The sequence below is a fragment of the Bactrocera dorsalis genome, chromosome 3, assembly GCF_023373825.1.
Source record: "Bactrocera dorsalis isolate Fly_Bdor chromosome 3, ASM2337382v1, whole genome shotgun sequence".
NCBI lineage: Eukaryota > Metazoa > Arthropoda > Insecta > Diptera > Tephritidae > Bactrocera > Bactrocera dorsalis.
Window position 1 is genome coordinate 4205356 of NC_064305.1, and position 23044 is coordinate 4228399.

Genomic DNA, 23044 nt, shown 5'->3' on the forward strand with positions numbered 1-23044 from the left:
TAAAGGCTAAATGTTGCAGGAATAGCTTGCGCTGGTTCATTAAAATAACAGATGCTTTTGTAATAATTCACCAAAAGTTTGATGTAGATAAGATAAAAAATTCAGTTCCAGTTCCTTATTACTCTGTCTCATGCTGGCTTGAGAGAGGCGCTGGAACATCTTTATGCTTTTTTCCAGCATTATCGAGAGCTCGATTTAGATATTAACAAGTTTCACAGTTCGAGGGACTAGATTCGCAAAAAGCCTTGATAGTCTGTATGACGAATATTTCAGCTCAAATTAAACTGAACCCCACATCTGGCATTTCTAAGGACCTATACGTCTATATATGGCATGACAGCCGGCCTATATAAACTCACTATATCTTCAACGGAAATTGTAATTTAAATTTATAATGCCTCAAATTATGTATTTTTAGCAAAATTTCGTGTTCAGAATCATTGTAAAGGTTGGAAAGGCTTACTGTGATTAAGTTTTATCAAAAACACAAACCCACGAGTGGTACAAAGCTTTCAAGGAGGGACAAGAGATTGTTGAAGACATGCCTCGTTCTGCACGACTGATGAAAATATTAAAAAAAGTGAAGATATAGTGCTTGATCGTCAGGCAAGTTTTAGAGAGATGGCAAGAGAGCTCGACATCTCTCGATGAAATGCATTCTTGTTCAGCTCATCCCGATAAAGCTGAATTTTTTTTCACAAATCAAGGAGAAACTCATTGGTTATTTTGCGATATTCATAATCTGATAGTATTGAGGCGTTTGCGTGAGAACATCCGCCAGAATTGTGGAAGAAGGATTGATAGATTTCACACGATGATAATGCACCATCGCTTCGAGCCACAATTGTAACCGAATTTAAAGCCAAAAACACAATGAATACCATCGATCAACCACCATATTCTCCAGATTGGCTCAGTGTGATTTTTCCTTGTCCCCCAAACTGAGATTGCCACTGCGTGGAAGCCGTTTTCAGTCGATCGAAGAGATAAACCAAAAGGCGCCGAAGGAGCTAAAAGCCATTCCAAAAAGTGCTTAGAAAAGGTGTTTCGAGGACTGAGAAAACTGGCGGTCAAAGTAAATCCTTTTCTAAGCACTTTTTGGGGTGATATTTTGCTCCTTCAGCGAATTTTGTTTGTAATTAAATATTTTACTTTTTATTTACAATTTCCGTGTACTTTTTGTCACAATGTGTGTTGTTAAGACTAAGGAAAAGTAAGAGAAAGGCTGAACCGAGATGTAATATTAGCAGCATGTGGCATACAAAAAAATTAGTTGTAGATTATTAATCTGAAATCTTGGTTTCCCTAAGAACTATTTGACAAATTACTGCATCCATCCGAACTTTCCATATTATGAAAAAATATATATTTTTGTATTTTTTTATTATTATTATTTATTTATTTTTTTTCCCATATTTTTTATCCAACTTAGAATTAATTTTTAAAGCGAAATCCCAACTAAGTCAAGTATATTAAATTATAGCATATCCGACTGCACCCACGCATGCTTGACTAAACGAGCAGTTCACTCAAAAGCCAAGCTCGACATCAATCAAATCTTCTGCTTTAGCCAGCGAACTGCGTGCGAGATACATATTTATATGAACAAATATATATGTATATACAGTACATATGAATGAGTAAGTGAGCTTTATTAATGCGTCGTTTCTAAGCGTTTCTATTTTTTTTTGTAGTTTTTAAGGTATCTAAAGTTAAAACAATATGTATAAAGTTAAAAAACAAAAATATGTTTGCTTTCAAATAAAGTAAGAAAGATCAGTCATGAAGCCAAACAGACGCATGAGAAAGCAAACAGTTGGGGGGAAATGATAGTTTGGTAATAAGAAAGGACAACAAGGCATATAACTGTTTATATTGGTACATATGTATATACCTGAATATATTCATGCAGTTTATAACTGTATATATTTGTCTTTGGTATATTTTTGCAAAGTAAAACTGAAAAATATGAAAAATCCAAAAAAAAAAAATTCCGTGATTGGGAAGTAGTTACCGATTTATTGTTCCTACACACAAGCCTTGCATACATACATACTCTACACATGCACATCCATATATTTTTGCTTGCGCACACCCTCTGCAAATGTATGCACCACAATTCACCAATTTAATTGAAACCAATTCAACCTATGCCAACAGTCAATCAAAGTTGTGCTACACGATTTTCGCGAATATCCAGCCAGCATACACCCAGCCGCCCACCAAATAAATCGACGGCGGTCCTTCGCCCCCGCCGCCTTACAATCACACACAATCAAATTTGATATTCAGCATTCGTATGAAAGGGTAGAGAGGTAGTGAGGGAGAGCGAGGCACCAAGTGCCGCTAAAAAATGAAAAACACCAAAACCAAAAAGCAAAAATAATACCATTCAGGCGGCGCTGAAGGTGATTCACGGCACCAATTTCAACGGCGGCAGCGCAGCTATTATGATTCTTTTAGCTTTGCGAGGCATGTTTGGTACATACAATAAATAATATCATACTACAAACTGCATTGCAACAATTCAGTTAAGCTGCCAAATGAACAGTCAGTCAGGCAGGCAGTCAAATAAAAGCTCGCACACACATATTCATACATTTATATAGATGACAGACAGATAGCAGAAGATGGATGAAGCGATAGTGGGGTCAAGTGAAACAGAGAGACCGACCGCCTGCTGCTGAAATCTATGGGCAACGACGGCATTTCTTTTGCCATGCATATTATATATTTGTGTATTTGTAGTTGTATTATGTGTGTGTATTTGTATGCAGATACTTTTTCTGTGTCCGTTTGTATGGGTGTAAGAGTAAAGTCATGCTGTTTGTTCACATTCGCTGTATATTCATTTGCCAGTGCATATATATATGTGTGTGTATGTGTACATTTGTCTGCTTTTGCAATGATTTATCATGTTTGCCTGTACGCTAGTGAGGCTCTTGTTGTTGCAGCTACTTTTTTAGCGCTTAAATAATATTTTTGTTTTTTTTTCGAATTTCACTTTTTAGTTTCATTTTTTTTTATTTATGTATTTGTTGCATGATTTTCGTTGATGCTTCTGACAGCACAGAGCACAGGAAGAATGAATGGGCGAGCGAATGAATGAGTGAACGTCGTCGACATTTCCACACACATACATTCACACCAAAAACAATGCGCTGCCGCAAATGTAATGCAATGTGAGTGGAAGCGCAAAAAAAGCAAATTGTGTCCGCGCATGAATTTAAAATTTTATAATGCAATAATAAATAACAATAACAATGAAATTTACTCGCTGGCGGTGCCAATCAGGTCGACACTTGGGCGCTTTGTGGCACATGGGCAGGAAAAACAATCATAGTTGCGCATAATATAAAAAATTATTTCATATGCAAATTACAAATGAATATTTACGCCAGTGGTTTGACATAGTTGTTGGTGTTACTGTCTTTTTATGACTATATGCAAGAGAATTTCAAGCTGAATTGCACTTACGAGATTTACGGTTAAATTTTGAGAGCAGAAGAAATATTTATTACAAAAATTTTGCAGAAAATTCAGAGTTTTTTAAGTTTTTGTTAACAAACGGATATTTTAGTCGAAGAAACTGTGTTTTATAACAGAGAGAATTAAAAAAATATATTACAACCAATGGACGAATTTGCCTAACACTTAACTCAATTGCAAATTTGTTCAAAATAAGGCATTAAATTAGCAATAACCTTGAAAAATTAAATATTTTCTTCGAAAAAGTGTCAGGACGAACATTGAAGAGTGCGACTCTAGCCTTCTATATTCGAGTTTGTATGAGTGCAGAAACTAAAACAACCGATCGATGGATTTAGCCAAAAATTAAAACAGTAAATTTTAGTAATTTTATATGTTTTTTGTTGGAGATTGCTCTTAAGGCGCACACCTAGAGTGAAAATTTTGAAAAAAATCGATACTTGATTTTTTTCATATTTCAATAACTTATATCATTTAAAATAACATACTAAAAATTCACAGCGGTATTTGAAATAGTTTTTGAGTCAGAGCCACTGAAAGGTCGCTCATTTGAATCATTGTACTGAAAATATCTGTGGGTTTAAGAGGTTACATGGGTTTATGGGTTTCAAAAAAGTTCTTATAGTCTTATGAAATTCTACAACACCTCTGCAATATTTTCTAAAATTTTCAAGTTGATTCGAGTAATAGTTTCGAAGTTACAGCCTAGAGAACTTGTGCCCTAGAAGCTAGCTAGGCAAGTGCATCATATTTAAACACGTTTTCCTCGAAACTGCGTTTTTGAAGTCGGTTGGCATGATTTTTCGATAATTACTCAACCGATCTTCGTAAAATTTTACAGAGGTCTTTGAGACACAATTCTTAACGAGTTGGGCGAAGGATGTTTTATTTTTTTTTTCTAAAATTTTATAATTTAGTAAAAATATCTGCCAAAAATCCAATTTTCAGTTCTTTCTTCCTTCGTCCAAGTTCTAAGTTAACGTTTTAACTAAAACACGTAATTTTTCCTTTTATATAATCCTATAAGGAATTTTCCTGTGGGCGCTTCTTATATCCGAGGGGTCAACGTAAATTGCGTTGCAAAGGCCGTGTTTAAAATATTTTTTTTCCAAAAATTTCAAAATTTCTTTGTTAATAGTGTATGTTTGTAACAATTAAATTTTCTTTTTCATTTTTCAAATGAGCAAAATTGTTGAAAATAGGCTGTTCTTTACCCGAGGAAACCCCTTAAACGCCTTTTTTTCGAAGGCAAATGATCCGATCATCTTGAAACGCTTTTTTTCTCCAAAGAGCATATTTTGAATTAGGTGCAGCTACAACTCGAAAGAAGATATTTTGCAAATTTTAAAAACTTTTGTCTTATTCGAAGGCCATTATACAGAAAATTCCTTTTAGTTAAACGAGAATTTTATATTTTTAAGCTTCATCCATGAAGAAAGTCGAAATCATCGCAGCAGGGTAGGTAATTTTCTTTAGCGTCGTCGGAAACTTCAACTACCCCAAAACACATTTTTATTGTAAAAAATTTCCCTGAGTTTTCTTGAAACATGTATAAATATATTAAGAAAATTACGATACTATATGTGTACAATGTTTTTTTTTTTTCATTTCCAAAAATGATTTGTTTTTAAGTTTTAAAAAATCGTCTTTTTTTTAGTTGACACACTAAGCGTGCCCAAAAAAATTTCACCTAATGAATGAAGTCTATATTTCAGCAAGATTTTCCTATATTCAGGTATATTCACTATTTTTCAGAATTTTCGAATATCGAATTCGAACTCAAATTTTTTCGTCAACATTTTCTCCAATTCCTTATCAACCCAAACGCTCCTATTTAGCATATACAACGCGTCAAAGCAGCAAAGAAAACCCTTTTTCCAATTCCCAAAACTTGTTACTTAATAAAAAACAGTTATTTTGAATTTTTTGAAATAGTTTTTTTAAAACAAAAATATATATATATTCACAAAATGTTGTTGTTTTCTTTGCATTTGCATTTGTATTACATTTTTATTGGTTTTTATTAGTTTTGTTTTTGTTATCTATCATAAATGTCATACCTACGTATGTATGTATATATCAGTTTTGCCCTCAGCGCATAATTAATTATCGCATACTTATAATTTACAAAATAAAAAATAAATAACAGTTTTGGATTTTTCTGCTACACATTGTACGCCCAATCTCTCATTACATGCTTATACATATAATATGTTGATGTATTTAATTAGTATATATATTATATCTATAATATACATACATAAATGCTATGCTAGTACATGTAAAAGTATATATATATTTAATTATTTATAATTTATTAGTGTGAATTTGTGTTTATTGCGATTTTTTTCCTTTTTTCTGTTTTTTGCTTCCGTTCTGCCAAATCCCGTTTAATTACAGCTAATGTATGTATGTATATATCTTTACATATGTATTAGTTATTTGCCTATTTAAAAGAAGTATTGAAATGAATAAATAAATATAGTGACATATCAGTTGTGTTTGAGTTGTTGTTTTTTTGCTTTTAATGCATACACACATGCATTTAATCGCGTTATGTATGTGTGTGTTATTTACAAAATGCCGGGAAATCTGTTTGTGTTTATAGCATGCTGTTTTCGTATAAGAGTTCCTTTTCAATTTATTATTGTTATCTATAAAAATAAAATCCGTTTTTGTTTTGCATTTTGCTTTCAAGCATGCCAATTAATTAAATTGAAATAAAACTTGGCGTTTGTCTGTTAATGCAAATTGTATTTGTGAGTGGTTTTTGTTCTATATGAAATATAGTATTTTAAGCATGTTTGATCATTTTACTAACTAATGTAATGAAGAGTATAAATTTAAGTTATAGAAAAAAGTTTATAATATTTTCAAAACTTTAAAAAGAGAAGGTTGTAAATAAGATCGAAAAAAATTAAATTGATATTGTTAATTATTCTTTAATAGTTTGCCTTTTAAATATTGAAACAGACATTTTCATATAAGAATTTTTTTGTAAATTATTGAAACTATTGTAAACCCAAGGATTTATACACATTAAACTTGACTTAAATACATGAAGACTTTCTCCTCTCATTATCATCAATTCGTAGTCAGCGCCCACGTTTCATTGTTAATGTTGGCTAAATTGCCCCTCAATCAAATTGGAAGGAATGGCTCATTTAAAAAAATTAAATTAATTGCTTTATAACTCCTACATGAGCGAATAACTTTTAGACAAACAGAAACCTAAAATATACAAGGTTTTATTATTTTCATTACATGCTTCAACTAACAGTGGGAGAGATGCAGGTGAGAGAGTAAACTAATGTTGCAGATAGTGAGCCCGATTTCTCCCATCGATTCGAATAGAAACTACCCGTCTGAAAAACAACAAAGCTGAATCCCAAAAAGGGAGACCTCACAATCTGCGCCAACTACCTTGGGATTTCTGTTTGAAAGATTAAAGCCCAACGTCAACAAACTGATTTTAACTTATCAGTATAGTAGCTGTAGACCTGGAAAGTCAAAAACTCTCCAATTATCCACCATTCACGAAAAAGAAGCTGACGTTGAGCAATCGTCCGTTCACAAGTACATGAAACGTCTAGGATTAATTTCGAAGTTTTGCATATACATAGGTGCCTCAGTTCTTACAGAACGAAATGTTTTTCTTCACATTAAAGACTGTAATTTTTCTTGTCGGACGTTAAAGAAGTGATCCATTTTTGAAGCGTTTGATTACTAGCGACGAAAAGTGGGGTGTTTACAAGAATATAAAGAGCAAGAGATAGCGATCTATTTCGAAGGCCGATACTTCAAAAAAAAACTTATAGTCTATTTGCTGGGATTAGAAAGATATCGTTTATTTTGAGCTTATGAGCATGCAAGCAATCTCTTGCCCTAAATAAGACAAAAACTATTGGAGAAATATTTGAAAAAGTTTTACCATCAGAGATGTATCCTTTCCTTTACGAAAATAATATAACACTAACGCAGCAATTCGGGCTTCGTGCGAAACATGACACAATAGAGCAAGAAAAAAGAATTACGTACTAACGAAATAAGAAAAATTTTTGAGCACAGAGAGCGCTGTTCAGCAATATTTCTAAACGTAGCTGAGGCGTTTGATAAGGTGTTGCATGAAGACCTTTTATATAAGATTAAATAATTCTATCTCTAGAATTATATAAAACATTGGAGTCTTATTTATATAATAGACAATTTATGGTGCAAATAGGAGACTTCATATCCAATGAAAGTACCACAGGGCAGTGTTTTGGGTCCAACTCTATACATCATAGATATAGCAGACCTTCCTACATCTCATACTGTATTGTCTTCAATTTTTGGGAATGACACAGCTTTAGTGAGTCGTAACAAATGCCAAATTATAGCATCAAGTGCAAGTATATTAGCGGAGCACCGCAAGCGAGGGAAGTGCCTTATCTAGAAGGCTCACGTGGAGAAAATAGACTACCGACTTCGAGATCATTAAAACCCATTAGCTAATACTTTAAGACATTCCTGCGATCAAACACGCCTAAAAAGAAGAGATACGCCTGCGTACTAAAGAGCAACAACTCATTTAAATTTTTTATTTTAATGTTAGGCTTTTAAAACAAAAATCATATCCAATAAATAAAGAAATATTAAAAAAATGGAGAATATATAATTTTATAAAATTTTTTGCACAATAAAGAAATTGGGTTTAAATTGCACTAAAAAGCGAAATTACTTTATAAAAAATTTACTAGAATTTACTGGAAATAATGTGGTTTGAGGAGAAAGTCCAGTACGTGAAGTAAGTTTTTGAAAAAAAAAAAAATAAAAATGTTCACGTAAAAATTATTCTTGAAAATTGTAAACAATATGAAAGATTTTAGTATTTAAAACATGAGAAAAAGTTTTTCCAAATACTTGCTATCAACAGTTCGAGTTTTTTTAAGCTCTAAAACATAAACAGATTTTATTTGAGATAAAAATTGATCGAAATATAATTTGGAATTATATAGTTTCAGAACTTTAAAATGTGGTTGAGCTAAGGTAGCTTATATCAAAAAATTTTTGCTAACAATATAAAATATATCATGCGTTTTTAGGTATGTACGTATGGCGTTTGTAATTACTTACACTTGTACTTATACATATTCTATAATGTATATTATGCATATGCCTGTACGTATGCAATATATTGTATGTATGTATGTAGTATGTAATTATACATTTAGTTGTCATTTACGGTAGTTGTTACTAGTAGTTGGTGTAGTATATGTATATATATATGTATGTCGTTGTATTTAATAATATATGAGTGAGTACTTGTGTGGCTAGGATGGGCGTAGTGTAGGGATTTGATTAACAAATTATACACAATCACACAAATCATTTATTATTTATGCATTTTAATAGCGAACAAACCGTGAAGCATAAATATTTAGAAAGAAATTGGCATTTAATCGGCAGGTTTGCAGTAAAGCAATTTTTTAATAAATACGCTTTTTAATGTAGATAAGCATATGTGTGGGGTAGTATATTTGTGTGTATGTGTATATTTGTGATTATTAAGCGTTAGGCATGATTTAATGGATTATACGTTATGTTTTTTGTAATTTTTTTTTCGTTTTCATGAATTAAATATACTTTTTGGTGTTTTATATATATGCTTGTCGATACATAAATACAAATATGAGTATGTAGGTGAGCGTGAGCGGAGCATATGTATAACTATGCACATCAATATATGTATGTATGTAAGCAATTAATTTTTATGTATTTATTTTTATGCATTTTTATCATTTAAATTTATTTGCAAGTATGACGATTGTATGCATTCATGTTTAATATGAAATATTTGTATGTATGAGAGTATGTATGTATGCATGTAATACATAAATATGACACATAGGTTAAGTGGTAAAGTAAAATACCTCGGTATGATGCGTTCAAAAATTTCGTGTTTTTATTTGTCGAATAAGGTATATGTGTGTGTGGGTATGCATGTATGTATATGTTTTATCACTAATGTTTGTTTGTATGTGTGAGCGCCTGTAGATGCATTTGATTTGCTGCTTTTACCCAGTGTACGCATGTTAGCCTGTCCTTATGTGGTTGTGCATTAATTATGAAGATTAAATGCGGCATTTGTTCCATCACACAGCTGTTTATGTGCATGTACATAAATGTGTGCGTGTGTTTATCGGCTGTTGTTCAATTTGTAAATTATGGCAGTAGCTTGTAATTTTTTTGGTTTCATAATTTTTGCTCGCACTCATAATTTAAATTGCAAACTCGCATTTCTATTTTAAGCACTTTCACACACGTATGTGAGTGTATGTATGTGTGTGCAGAGTAGCGTGATTTCCTTGTTAATCATGTTAAGCAATTAATTTTTAATTAATTGTGTTGCACTTTTACGCACCTGTCTATGCAACATACATGCAGTTGTGGCTATTTTGGAAAGCATTTGATGAATTTTGCATAAAAATGACACATTACATATTTATAAATTGTGTTTTTGCAGTGCTAGTAGCTGTAGTAAAAATATTATTTATTCATCATTAAAACGGTCGACTTTGATAAGCACGTAAGTATAAAGAAACCACATTTTTAATGCGAAATAATTTAAAACTTTTGAAAAAAGGGTTAATTTTTTGTGTTTAAAAAATTACTAGGAAAATTATTAATCTTGTGTTCAAAAAAATTATAGAAAGAAATATTAATAAATATATGCGGTAGCTACAAATTATTTATATTTACTTATCTCCAGTTTTTCTTATTTAAATTTTTATGAAATTAAGTAGCAACTGTTCAAAATAGCATTATGTTCAAATAAGTTTTATTTATTAAATTATGGCAGCTTATCGACAGGTTGCTTTACTCAACAAATTTGAAGAAAAAAAATTGCAACTGATAAGCTATAAGACCTATGGGGTGATTAAGATGTCCTGCTTACGGATTTGAGTACAAAAAATTTGCTTCACTTAAATTTTTGTGTCGTTTTAGTAAATGAAGCTGGTTGTCCTCTACACCACTTGATTACAACACGAAAGTCACAGTGCTATGAAGTTTTAGTATCATTTTCGATTTAAGCAACCCAAAATTAGCAACAAATCGAATTTAAATTTTATTGCCTTCCTCTTAGTAGTTTAAAATTCAGCCAAAATTTTAAATGATTCTGGAAATCGTGACATAATATTATGAAATATATTATTATTATATAAAATAAGTTTTAATATCACTTCTCAATCGAGATGTTTGAAAACATTGGCAAATTTTCGAACTCAATAATTTTGGAGTGAATATAAAAATTACTTGTTTACAAATTTTTAGGTTTTTTTATTTATCTTTATTGGTTTTTAGTGATTTTAATTTCTTCCTCAAGCATATTCAAGGTGATTTTTTTAAATTATATAAATTTCAATATTTTTTTCATTTGAAAAAAATTCACAAAAAAATTAGTTCTTTAAACAAGGCCACATTAAAATCTAATTTTGTGGAATATAATAATTTTTTTGAAAATAATTATCTTGAAATTTTTTAAATAAAAAAATTTTAGAAAAAATTTGAAATATTTTTGCCTTTAATTTTCAAAATCACTTTGAAAAATTTCTCCTAGAAATTTTTAAAATCGCTACCACTAAAACAATAACTAAAAAAATATTTCTTGTATTTACTAAAACCTATCACAAATTTTAAGAAAACTAATAATCATTTAAAAAAAAAAAAAATCTCCTTGCAGTTTTTATATCAATACCACTACTGCTGAGGAAACTAATAACTTAAAAAAATAAACTGAAAACAAATCTGCATTGCAATTTTCAAAATCACTACCACTATTTCGTCAAACAATTTTTACGCCCTTTGTGTTAGTCTCTTTTACAGCACATGGGTGTTAGTAGCACTTACTGCGTTCATTTCAATGTGTACAAAATCAAAAATCATAAAAAATTTCAATTTGTTTTAATAAGGAATATTTATTTTTCACTTTTTCACAATTTCAAATTGCTGCTTACACTCTAATTAATAAATAACCACTCTTTCGAAAATAGAAATAGTAGGAAAAAAAGCTTAAGCTACAAAACACATACCGTTACATTTTTATTCAGCCATAATTTCCACACCAAACACACCACTTACATATATACATATATGCGTATGTGTGTGTGGATACAAGTGCGCACATGTACCAATTAATATATAGAGTAGGAAAATGTTTTAGCTTAACAAATATCAGGCAGTTCGTCCTTGTCAACAATAATAAATGTCCTGTTTCGCGTCATTAGTGCGTTTTAACTACAGTAATTGTAACTGTACATCAATGTTGTTTTAATTATACGAGTATAACGTTTGGCAGTTTCGCTTGTTGTGTTTGCAGTAAATGCATTTGTGTGTATATGTATGTGTGTGTTTGTCTGCATTGTAATAGTTTGTTTATTTTATATTAATTAAATTAAATATTTACATGCGCTCGGGCGCTGCATCGGCAGTGCTTATTGGCAAACAGTTGGTTGGGGAGTAAGGGCGCGCACGCTTTTCGAGCACGCGCATGTGTGTGTGTACACAAGTAATTAAACAAAATTTGCATTACAAAGTGCAAATACCTATTTAGACATTAATGCTGTAATGCTGTAATGCCAGCGCTTCGCTCCTTCCCCTCAAACTGTTTGCGGCTACGCACCACCCTTCAACGCCCGTTAGTTTAACGCGTTTAGCCTAACTAAATATAGCCATGTAGGTACACGGATTTCATATACATTATATACTTAGGCTTAGGCTGAGGCTTACACATACAAATACAACTAAATTAGCTATTTACACTTAGAAGAAATTCTTTATGTATATATCTATATATTTATATGAGGAAAATCGAGTTTACATACATAACTACATATTACATACGCTTATCATCATGGTCAATAACGGCGTTTGCATCAACATAATCACTTGGTTCAATTAATTTTTTATTTTTTTTTTTTCAAAATTGAACTTTTTTATTTAATTTTTGTTCACTGGGTTATCAAGCAGCTTGTCGCCGTTGGTTTAGTTATTTTTGAATTTTATAGGCTTTTTATACAATTTTTTTAATTACTTTACATAATTTTTAAATTAAATATTTTTTATTAATTTTATTTTATTTTTTAAACTGCTGTTCAGCTTGGGCAACTGCGACTTTTTGCATTTTTTTTTTAATTTTTTTAAATTTTATTACGCGTTTTATAAATAATTTTCAATTCAATAACTACTAGCAGCAAATAACGACACTTGGCGCTTTGAAAAATAAAAAAATATATATATATTTATTTTAAAAATTTTTGCATTTAGTATAAATATTTTTTGCGTTTAAAAAATTTAAGATTTTTAGTTGTAAAAAATTTAGACTTTTCAAACTTTCATTTGCCATAAATATATCGACTTTTAGTTATGTAGTATTATAAAATTCATTTACACTTTTGTTGTGTTTAGTTTCAGTGCCAGGAACCAGTCCCAAAAATTCGCCGCTACATTTCTACTTAATAAATAAATCAGTTGAGTTACTATTAATGCTTAAGATGCTTTTACTGTGCGTCGTATTTATATTTTGCCCATATCGCAGCTTTACAACTATATCTACACTAAATACGCCTGCACATGCGGTCCCTGCTGTTGGCCGCTCGGCGCTGTCACCGACGTCACGCTGCTCGTTGTTTCACACTCGCCGCGACGTTGCTGTTGCTTTTGATTTTGCTGCTGCTGCTGCTGCGGTCGCCATGTTTGTGACATCAGCTGTTGCTGCTGCTGCTGTTGCTGTTGGTGTTGATGAAAGCGCTGTAAGCTCTGAACCGTCGCGCCGCCATTGGGTGTGGGCGAGGGTGGCGGCATCATCAGCATGTTTTCATTGTCCAGCGTGGAGTAGTCGGAGTCTATGCTGGAGTATATATGCTCTGAGGGTGGGCGCATACCGTATGTTTGACTGGGCGCTGTGGCATGGTGATAATACTGGCTGTTATTGGCCGCGCCAGCCGCATTACCGCTCATTTCGGCGCCGCGTTGAGCCGCTGCTGCCGCCAGCGTTGCTTGTTGTGCGGCGCTAGGATGTAAGTGTGTGCCCACTATGGGATGATGCAGTGTGCTTGCAGCTGTGTTGACGCCCGCGCTATGTTCGCGTCGCTGCGGACGCGGGCTGGGCGTCGCTGTGGTGGCGGAGGAGTAATTTGTGGGCTCGGCGCCGATTAGCTCGCCGGCGACACCTTCTGTGCAGTAGGCAGGTGGTGGCGCTTGGCGATAGAGTATGCCAGGACTAGAGGGTTGTTTGATGCGCTCATGATTGTGATCTAGCGTGTAGTTATTGCCAGGCACACCGGCAACGCCACCGCGATAGGTGGGATAGTCGGCGGGTAGCGCGTAGCGTAGTTTCTCCCAGAAGTGACGATCGGCGCGACGTATACGATGCACTGCGGATGTCTTTAAGTAGGGTAAGAGCTCGATGTCGCTCTCTGCTTCGAATTGCACTTCGGGTTCTTCAATCACGACCAGCTTTTGTGGACGGTTGCGCAGCGCATCGTGCACGGCGCGTCGCAGTTCGCAGCGTGACCACTCAGTCTGTAGAAAGTTGCGTGACAGCAAGATGACAACGCGTCGTGATACGCGTGAGGCCTCCAGCAGCTGATAGTGTGTGGCATCGTGTGCCAGATCGCGGTGTTGCAGGCAGATACGTAAGGGAGGACGTCCAGTCTCCAGCTCCGACACCAAATGTTGCGCTACAAACTCTGAATCTTTGGCGGAGTGCAGTAGCACGGCATCGTATAGCTTCTCCGTTTCCTCGCAGCGTGGTCCGAACACACGTACGCCGTAGTGCGCAAATAGCCAAATGCGCAACGATTCGCGAAAGACAAATATGATGATGACTACCACAAGCAAAAATATGAGCGCCAATGCTGCAGCTAGTAGAGGTATGTAAGTCTTTGGTATGCCATGTTGCAGCATTGAGCCGCCAGCGTAGTAATCAGTGCAAGCGGCAGTAGCATTAAAGTCCAGTTCACGCTTTTGCACCACGCTAGTACCGCTTACGCCGACGTCCACGCAGTAGATGTCTTGCATGTCTAACACAATTTGTGCGTTGTCGGCTACGTAGGCGGTCAGTTCCTGCAGGAACTTACAGCGACAACTCCACTGATTTCGGCCTAATGCCAGCGCACGCATTTGTTTGAACTGTGGTTGTTGCAGCTGCCATATGGTGAGCGTCAACAGCCGATTGCCGTCTATGCGCAGCACTTCCAGCGATACCAACGGCGCTAGCGTAATGTTGTCCAAAGAAGTGAGCTGATTATTTTGTAAGTAAAGCTCACGTAGTGCGACGAGAAACTCAAATTCGTTGCCGTGCAAAGTGCGTAAGAGATTGTCCTCCAAGTGGAGCACCTGCAGCGAAATGAGACCAGCGAAGGTACGATTTTGTATGCGCGCCACCTGACTGCCGTTCACATAGAGCGAACGCAGATTTTTACGTCCTATGAAGGCGTGATCCCTCAGCACAGGGAAGTTGTTGCCATCCAAATAAACAACACTCGAGTCCATGGGTACACGACGTGGTAGCTCTGTAGTCTGTTGTCCACCACAATCTACCACATTCGTCGACCAAATCTGGTCGTGGTAGCAAGTGCAATTGCTGGGGCACGTCATCTCACAATCACAGGCATCAAAGTCACAGCAATGGCACAGCGCAAAACAGTGCGACTCATAGCGGCAAAGGAAGTCTTGTGGTTTGAGTGAGGTAAGTGGGCGCACAGGTGCACCGCGTGCATGTGGCATAACACATTCAATGTTGTTGAGATCCATGACGCGCGGATGCTGACGTGTGGTGAGGTTGTTGATGCGCTGCAGCCAGTCCATGGTGCAGTCGCACTCGAACGGATTACCGCCAAGATAGAATTCCGGCAGCGGTTTAGCCGGTTGAACGGGTGCAACACGCAACTGCTGTAATTGCAACTTAGACAATGCGTTGGCGTACAGATCAACACGCGCCAAATTCACTTTATCCACAAACGCATTCGGGTGCACAGTGCTGATGAGGTTGTTGTTGATGAACAGCAATTCGATGGTATTCGGTATAGACATAGCGCCGATTTCAGTGATGCGATTGTGACTGGCATCCAGCGTCTTAACACGTATCTCCTCTTGCAGTTTATAGTAGTTGCCCAGTGCCTCAATGTAGTTGCCATGTATGTCCAGCCACTTCAGATTACTCGGTATGAAAGCGTAGTCGAACCAGACCAAATGATTTTCGGAGAGATTGAGCCACAACAGCGAGACCAAAGTAGCAAATACGCCATTAATATCGGACAGGAAGTTACGATCCAGACGTATGGCCTCCAACTCGAAATTCTTATCAAAAGCACCACGTTCAATGGACTGTATGCGATTCTTGGCAAGATTGAGTACACTGAGACGTGGCAAGTCGGCAAACATGCCCACACTGATATTGCCAATTTGGTTGTCTATCAAACGTAGACCCGTCAGCTGATGCAAATTCTTGAAACTCTGATTGTCGAAAGTGCGTATCTGATTCTCACCCAAATCCAACGTACGTAACATCGCGAGATCTTGTAATGCGCGTGGCACTTCATTCAGCTGATTCGAGCTAAGATCGAGTTCCTTGAGGTCCGAACAGTTTTTGAAAACATTTGGTTCAATCACGCTAATCAAGTTGTTGTTGAGTGTCAACTTTGACAACACATACAAGCCATTGAAGAGCTTATCATCCAATGTATGCAAACGATTCTCAGCCAAATTTAAAGTGTGCAAATTGTAAAGCGGCAAAAATGCGTTGTCCTCAATATGGCCAATGGAATTGTTGCGCAAGTTCAAAATCTGCAGGAAATACAACTCCTTGAAGGTGCGGTAGTCAATTCGTGTCAAGGCATTGTGCGCCAAATTCAAAACAATCAAACGTATGAGGCCAGCGAACGTAGTGTTGTCTATATGATTCGAGGTCAACTGATTGCCGGACAAATCCACCACCAGCAACTGCTCGAGACGATGAAAGAGTCCTTTGGGCAGTTCATATAGCTCATTGTTCTGCAAATGTATCTCGCGCAGCTCTTTCGAACCGGCAAACAGTCCCTCGGGCAAAGTTTCCAAATGATTGTTGCTCAAATTCACAATACGCAGCGAACTCAAGCCGGCCAAAGCCTCACCAGACAACTCTGATATATTATTATGCTGCAAATTTAATTGCTGTAAACGTCGCAGTCGCGATATGCCCCAACTCTCGGTCACCGAGCGCAGCTCATTGTAACTGGCGTCCAACACCTGCAACTCACTACCTCCATTACAATTCATATCAGCAAAGCCCAGATTCTCCGCCGAACGTATACGATTATGCGTCAAATTTAACACTTGCAGATTCCCCACCGGACAGAGGAAGCCAGCTGGCAGCGCACGCAAATTATTATGGCCCAACTGCAATTCGGTCAACTGCTTCAGGCTATTCAACGAGTCCGGATAGAGCTCCAAAGTTTTGCCTGGTCCCCAATCGGGATTACGCGTATTCACCGCCAATGTGCGCAACACATTCAGACCCTCGAATGCATTATTTGGCAATTGCAGCAATTTGCAGCCATCAATACGCAGCACATCGAGCGTTTGTAGGCGCGCAAATGCCGCCTGTGGCAATTGTGATTCGAAGAGGTAGAGTTCGCTGCATTTGATCTCCAGCTGGCTGGTGCCATCAGCGCCCTGCAAATCGAGCGCGATGTGCCGCTCAATGGTGCGTAGATTGCAGCGTACCGATGTGGTGCCATTGTACTGCCAGGAACATTGATTGGTCGGCGCTGGCTGTGCGGCTGCGGAGGCCGCGACCCCAGTTGTGGCGCCCGCTGCATCCTTGTTGTTCGTAGTGCCGGTAATGCCAGCGCCTGCCGTAGCAGCCGCGCCCGCTATCGAGGTGGCCATCATGCTGGCCGCACTCGCTGAAGCAGAGTCCGAGGAGAGCGCGTAGCTGGACTCTGGTCTGTCAGCGCCCTTATTATGCAGCGCTGAGGCAACACATATGCAACCGTTGCTGATAATGTATGCGGTTAGTAGCAACAGCGTGCACGCGCTGTAATTAGCGTGTCGTCGCATTGGCAACCTGCTTAGTTTGCACATATTTATTTTGTTTTTCTAATTATTTCTTACGATTATTAATTTTGCTTTGTTAGTGTATTAAACAGCTGTGCGCTTGCATACAAACGCGTTTAATGCGCGCTGCGTTCAGGTAAGCGCCACACTTCAGCTGCATTTAGCTATTTCATTGCGTTAAATACTAACTGTGCACTTTCAATTGTTGTTTCTCTTAACTTTTCTGTTACTTTTTTTAATTTTTTGATTCGAAGACTATTTTGTATGCAAATCGATTTCACTGTTTCAATTGCGTTGCTTCAATTTATTTTCCAATTTATTTGATTTTCTCCAAAAACACATAGCACTTTGTCCACCAACTGAATTTACGAAATTTTCTTCATGAATTTTTCATTAACTGAAATTTTCACCCAGCAATTTTCACGCACAGCACGCAAGCCAAATCACTTGTCAACGCAATCGTCGTCGTCGTTGTCGTTGAACTTTTTCACTACACCAGTTTTGTTTTTTTGCTTTTCGCCCGTACTGCTGCTACACTTGCTTCTTGCTTCGTAAACTTGCACACGAAATTATTCTCTTTTTTATTGGCTTAAACGCTTTTCATTTGTTGGGCGGTGTAAAGCAAGCACTTTTGCACGACTTTTGTTTTCGGTCATTATTGACTTTTTCATATGTACTCTACTGTCGCTTCGATTTTCTGCGCTTCAACTAAAGTAAAGCGTTTGTTTGTTTGGTGGTTGTGTGTATGGTAAAAAGAAAAACTGAAAAACCCGTTTTTCGCGTAAAATCGTGCACAGCCTATACGTCCACTTTCGACGACGCGAGAACTCGAACTGATTGCACAGCGCTGGCGAGCTCAACATTTTTACTCGTACTCGTCGCGCAAAGCAGTCGCTATCGTATTAGCAATTCGACTTGCTTTCGAGTCGGTTGTTTGTAGACACGGTGTGGCCGTAGTCGGAGTAGCAGCGGCCAAAGCAAAAGCGACGGCAAAGACGATGTTCGAACAATCAGCCGTTGTAGCAGCGGCGACAGTCAATAGTTTTACGATGTTTTAGTGTAACGAAAAAGGTGTATGGTTGAACGAGCTGGCGTACACGATGCCTGCCATAAGCAGGCGGCCAAACGTGCAACCACCCCAAAAACACGAACCAAGGAGGCTTGTAGAGTTTCGCTCTCAATTGGAATTTTGTAAACCAATTGGTTTGGCACTCAAACTAGAGAGCTGGAGAGAAATGTGTTCTCAGCTCAGCTCTCTGGCTCTTCATAAAATGCTATTTCACAGTGCTCTAACTGAGTGTTTGTGGTCAATTGAGCTCAAACGCAAATACTCAGTATTAAATCGTAAAAACTCCCACATTTAATACGCTAGCATAAAATATCGACTTTAAATGGGTTTCTCGACTCACAAGCCAGTCGAATATATTCGCGCTCTCTATTTATGTGTTCATTGTTATAATCTCAGACTCTCTGTACCCTCAAAAGCGCTCATAACTGGCGCTCGCTCTCATTTTCCTCTCAAATGTTTGAGCATTTTCTTCATCAAACAAAATTTTGTTTGTAATTCTCTGGCACTTTATGTCCTACGTTCTCTGTTGCTCTATTCTTTTTACCAAACTTCTTTACATATAAAAAAGTTTCCGTTTGTGTTTTTTTCTGCGCTTCGCCTTTGGGCCAGAGATTATGCCAAGTAGGTTTTTCATTGTTGCCATTCGTTTTGTAAGGCCTATGTCCTTTGTACTTATGTACATATGTTTGTCTGTTTGTGCATTCCATACACCAGAAACAGCAAATTAAAAAGGATATTCATATTTGCTCACTACTTGAGTTATGATTTTGTTGCTAGTGTTGTTGCTTTTATTGTTGGTGGCTCTTTGGGAAACGAGAATGTTGCATTTCCTAGCATTTCGCTACTTATTTCCGCTTCCGTATGACGAAAATTTGCATTTTGCCTATTAGGAATGCGAGTTTTAAGGCTTAATAAAGGGAAATATGTTGGAAAACTCTAAAAAGGTATGGATGCACATACGTTTTGGAACAGTGGTATAATTTATAATTTTTCGTGAAGTAAATGTGTATAGACGTACATTTTCTGGAAGCTTTTTTATAGGTGTTGAATGTATTTATATTTCACGACAGGACCTCATCGTTCCTTCCAACACCTATGAACTCTATATTATATTTTGACTTCTCATGACCTACATTTATACAAATTTGTGCCTCCAAACCTGGGTTTCTAATTTACGCACTATTAAATTATCTCATTTGCGCACCACTTACTACTTTCTTCTCAGCTCTTTGCAAAATGAAATTAAATATTCAAGTTTTGCTCCGCTCGACTTAAATCACATTTCAAAGTTCGTACATCACTTGCGTTTCATCTTTAATCCCCAGCAGCCTAATTGTGCGAATTCTTTTGTAAATGCAAATATCCTTTGCAGTCCTGGTTGTATATACGGTTATATGGACATATGTACATACATATAGAAGTACTGTCTTCCGGCTTGTAGGTCGTGCCTTTATGCTCCCCACTTGTCTCTACTGTCACACAGTTTATTCAACTCGCTGTAACCAAATTCGCTTTTTCACCGCCCAAACAAAAAACAAATTCTGTTCTAGCTACGTAAACTTGGCATTTGGACAAGTGTTTGCATTTGTTTTTGTTATTCACCCATTTCGCCTATTTTATTGTGTTTTTTTCCTGCTTCTTAGGCATTGACACACAGGCAAAGCAGCCGCAAGAAAAACGAAAAACGTGCAAAGGAAACAACATGATGAAGGCGTAATGGAATGGAGGAAATAAAATTTGCCGAAAATCAGCCGTTTTGCACGAGCAGAAGTCTACACTCTCACGAAGCCAATGCATTGTCCTGTCGCTCGCAAATCATAAACATTCGCAGCGCCGAGCAGATTTGGCATTTGGGTTTGCATGCCAAATTTTCCGATTTTTCGCCGCTTTGGTTGCCAGTGGCGCTGTTCTTGGTAGCATTTGAGAGTGCGTGCAATTTGTACTTGAAGAGAGTTGTTGTAAGGACACTCAAGGAGTGACTTCTCTCGGTTTGTGAAGTTCAAAGAGTCCTATTTCAGAGCGCCCATAACGCAGGTCGGTATTAGTTGGATGAAATTAAATATTAACTTCATTGGCAAATTTTCCGCCAGGAAAAGCCCATTTATATGAATGTTTTATGAGCAAATTCAGCTGAAATATGCATTTTGATTGATTAATATGAAAGGCGAATAATACTTGGAATTCAATTAGAGAAAGGAAAATCCTAAAATTATACAAAACGTTGGTGTGTTTTTGGAAAAATATTATTAATATTTCAGTTTATTAGTATTACCGCTGAAAATGTCAAATTAGGCGCGAGTTAATATTAGGGAATTTTAGAATATTGAAAAAGAAAACAAAACAAATTGAGTCTTTTTGAATATTTTACTACTTGTTTGCATATGAACTTAGTATATTATTGAATATTGTTAATAATTGGTTATTTATATTAATTCCCACCTAGTTAAAATTTCTTAATTTTTTTCCAGATAATTTTCGTTTTTGAAAATACAGTTGTATTGAATTACAAACAGTCTTTACACCCGGGCAGCTCCCATAATCGGACAAATTTCATGAACCAAACCAATATTTCTCTAAAAAAACTAATTCTTATAACCGGACACGACAACGTTCCAATGATCGTCTGGTTCGCGGTTGCTCAACGGAAAATAATTTGATAATTGTCTTACATTCACTTCTGCCTGACATTGGCTCGCATTTATTAGTTCAGTAGAAGTATAGTTCTGCGTTGTAGCTTCTAACCCTAAGCATATATTTTAAACACACGTTTTTGAACGAAACCATATGTGGACAACTCCCATAGAGGGACACTTCGACACTGGATGACCGGTTATGAGAAAGTTAACTGCATTTTGAATTTTTTGTATAAAAAAGGGAAGAATGTCACACAAGAGACCAAAGTTTACGTAAACGACTCTGTATTAGCTCGTGTAGCACAACAATAGTTTGCTCGCTTTCGTTTTGGAAATTTCGTTGATTCGTCGATGAAGTTATGGAAAAGATTGACCAGGACTGACACAAAAAAGTCATAGCAATGCTAAGGAACTTAACATTCATCATCTAATGGTTTTGACCATTTAAAAAAGGCTGGCTACAGAAAGGAGCTCGATGTTTGGGTGCCACATGAATTGTCAGTGAAAAATTTTATGGACCGAATAAACATCTCTAATTCTTAGCTGAAATGAAATGAAATCGAACCATTTCTGAAGCGAATGGTAACAGGTGATGAAAAGTGGATCAAATATGACAATAATGTGTGAAAAAGATCATGGTCCAAGGGTGGTGAAGTCAACAAATGGTCGTAAATCCAAGACTGACGCCTCGAAAGGTTATGCTGAGTGTTTGGTGGAACTGGAAAGGAATCATCCAATAGAAGCTGGTACAGCCAGGTCGAACGATTAATTTCACATTTTACTGTCAACAAATGATAACATTGAAGCAACCAATCCAAAAGAAAAAACGGCTGGAACAGATCAACAGAAAGGGCTTCTACCATCATAACAACGCTAGACCGCAAACATCTTTGATGACTCGGTTAAAACTGGGAGAGTTTGGGTGGGAAATTTTAATGCATGATGGAGATATCCCGTTAAATAGAGCTTTCACTGTACTTTAAAATTGAAAATAAATAATAGAAACTAAATTTAATGGCGTAAGGCCGTATATTTCATTTTCAGTTTTTGACTTAATAATTTATCATGTGTGATGAAAATTTAATTTTTTTCTTTAAATTTCATTACATAAAATTACAAAAAAATATTTTTATAAAAATCTCTTTGTAATTATAAGTGTTATTGATATTTTAATTTTTTTTTTATATCTATGTAGTTTAGTGTTGGTATTTCCACTAATGTAATATTAATAAAGTATTCGTTGTTTAGCCAATTTAATTTAGTAATTGCAACGGAAATTTCGCTTATTCAGTTGAATGGTTTTCCCTGAGTGCCACCTCTGCGTTTGTTTACAACTGAGGAAGGCATGCTGAGAGCCAGAGTCACTTCATTTTCATTCTTAAATCTCAAACTGAATTTTCATAATAAATGATTTAACACAATGCACTCCCATCTCTTTGTAGACTTTTGAAAATTATGAATTTGAAGACAAAAATTTACGCTCGCAATAACTTTTGTAGAAAATCTCACACGCTCTTTTACACTCCACGCATTTTCAAGAGAACATAACACTCAAATTGAATATGCTCAACATTCAAGCATGCTCAATTACTCACGCATTTTACTCCACATTAAAAATATCAAACAAAGCAATTAAATAACTCGAGATTTATTGCATGTTACCACTACATAAATAAAGTGGCGGCTACGCTGAGTCAACAGGGATTGCTCCAAGTGCAGCGCTAAGTGCACAAGCATGTGATGCACGCAAGCAAACATACATATGTGTGCTGCA

At 36.3% G+C, this 23044-nt stretch overlaps 1 protein-coding gene across 1 annotated transcript; it reads right to left on the reverse strand.

The window, feature by feature from the left end:
- Positions 1 to 12425: 12425 nt before the first annotated feature.
- LOC105230137 (toll-like receptor 7) lies at positions 12426 to 18595 on the reverse strand. Its single transcript, XM_011210738.4, has one exon. The coding sequence runs from the start codon at positions 17593 to 17595 to the stop codon at positions 13081 to 13083; it is 4515 nt and encodes a 1504-aa protein (XP_011209040.2). The 5' UTR covers positions 17596 to 18595; the 3' UTR covers positions 12426 to 13080.
- Positions 18596 to 23044: the final 4449 nt, after the last annotated feature.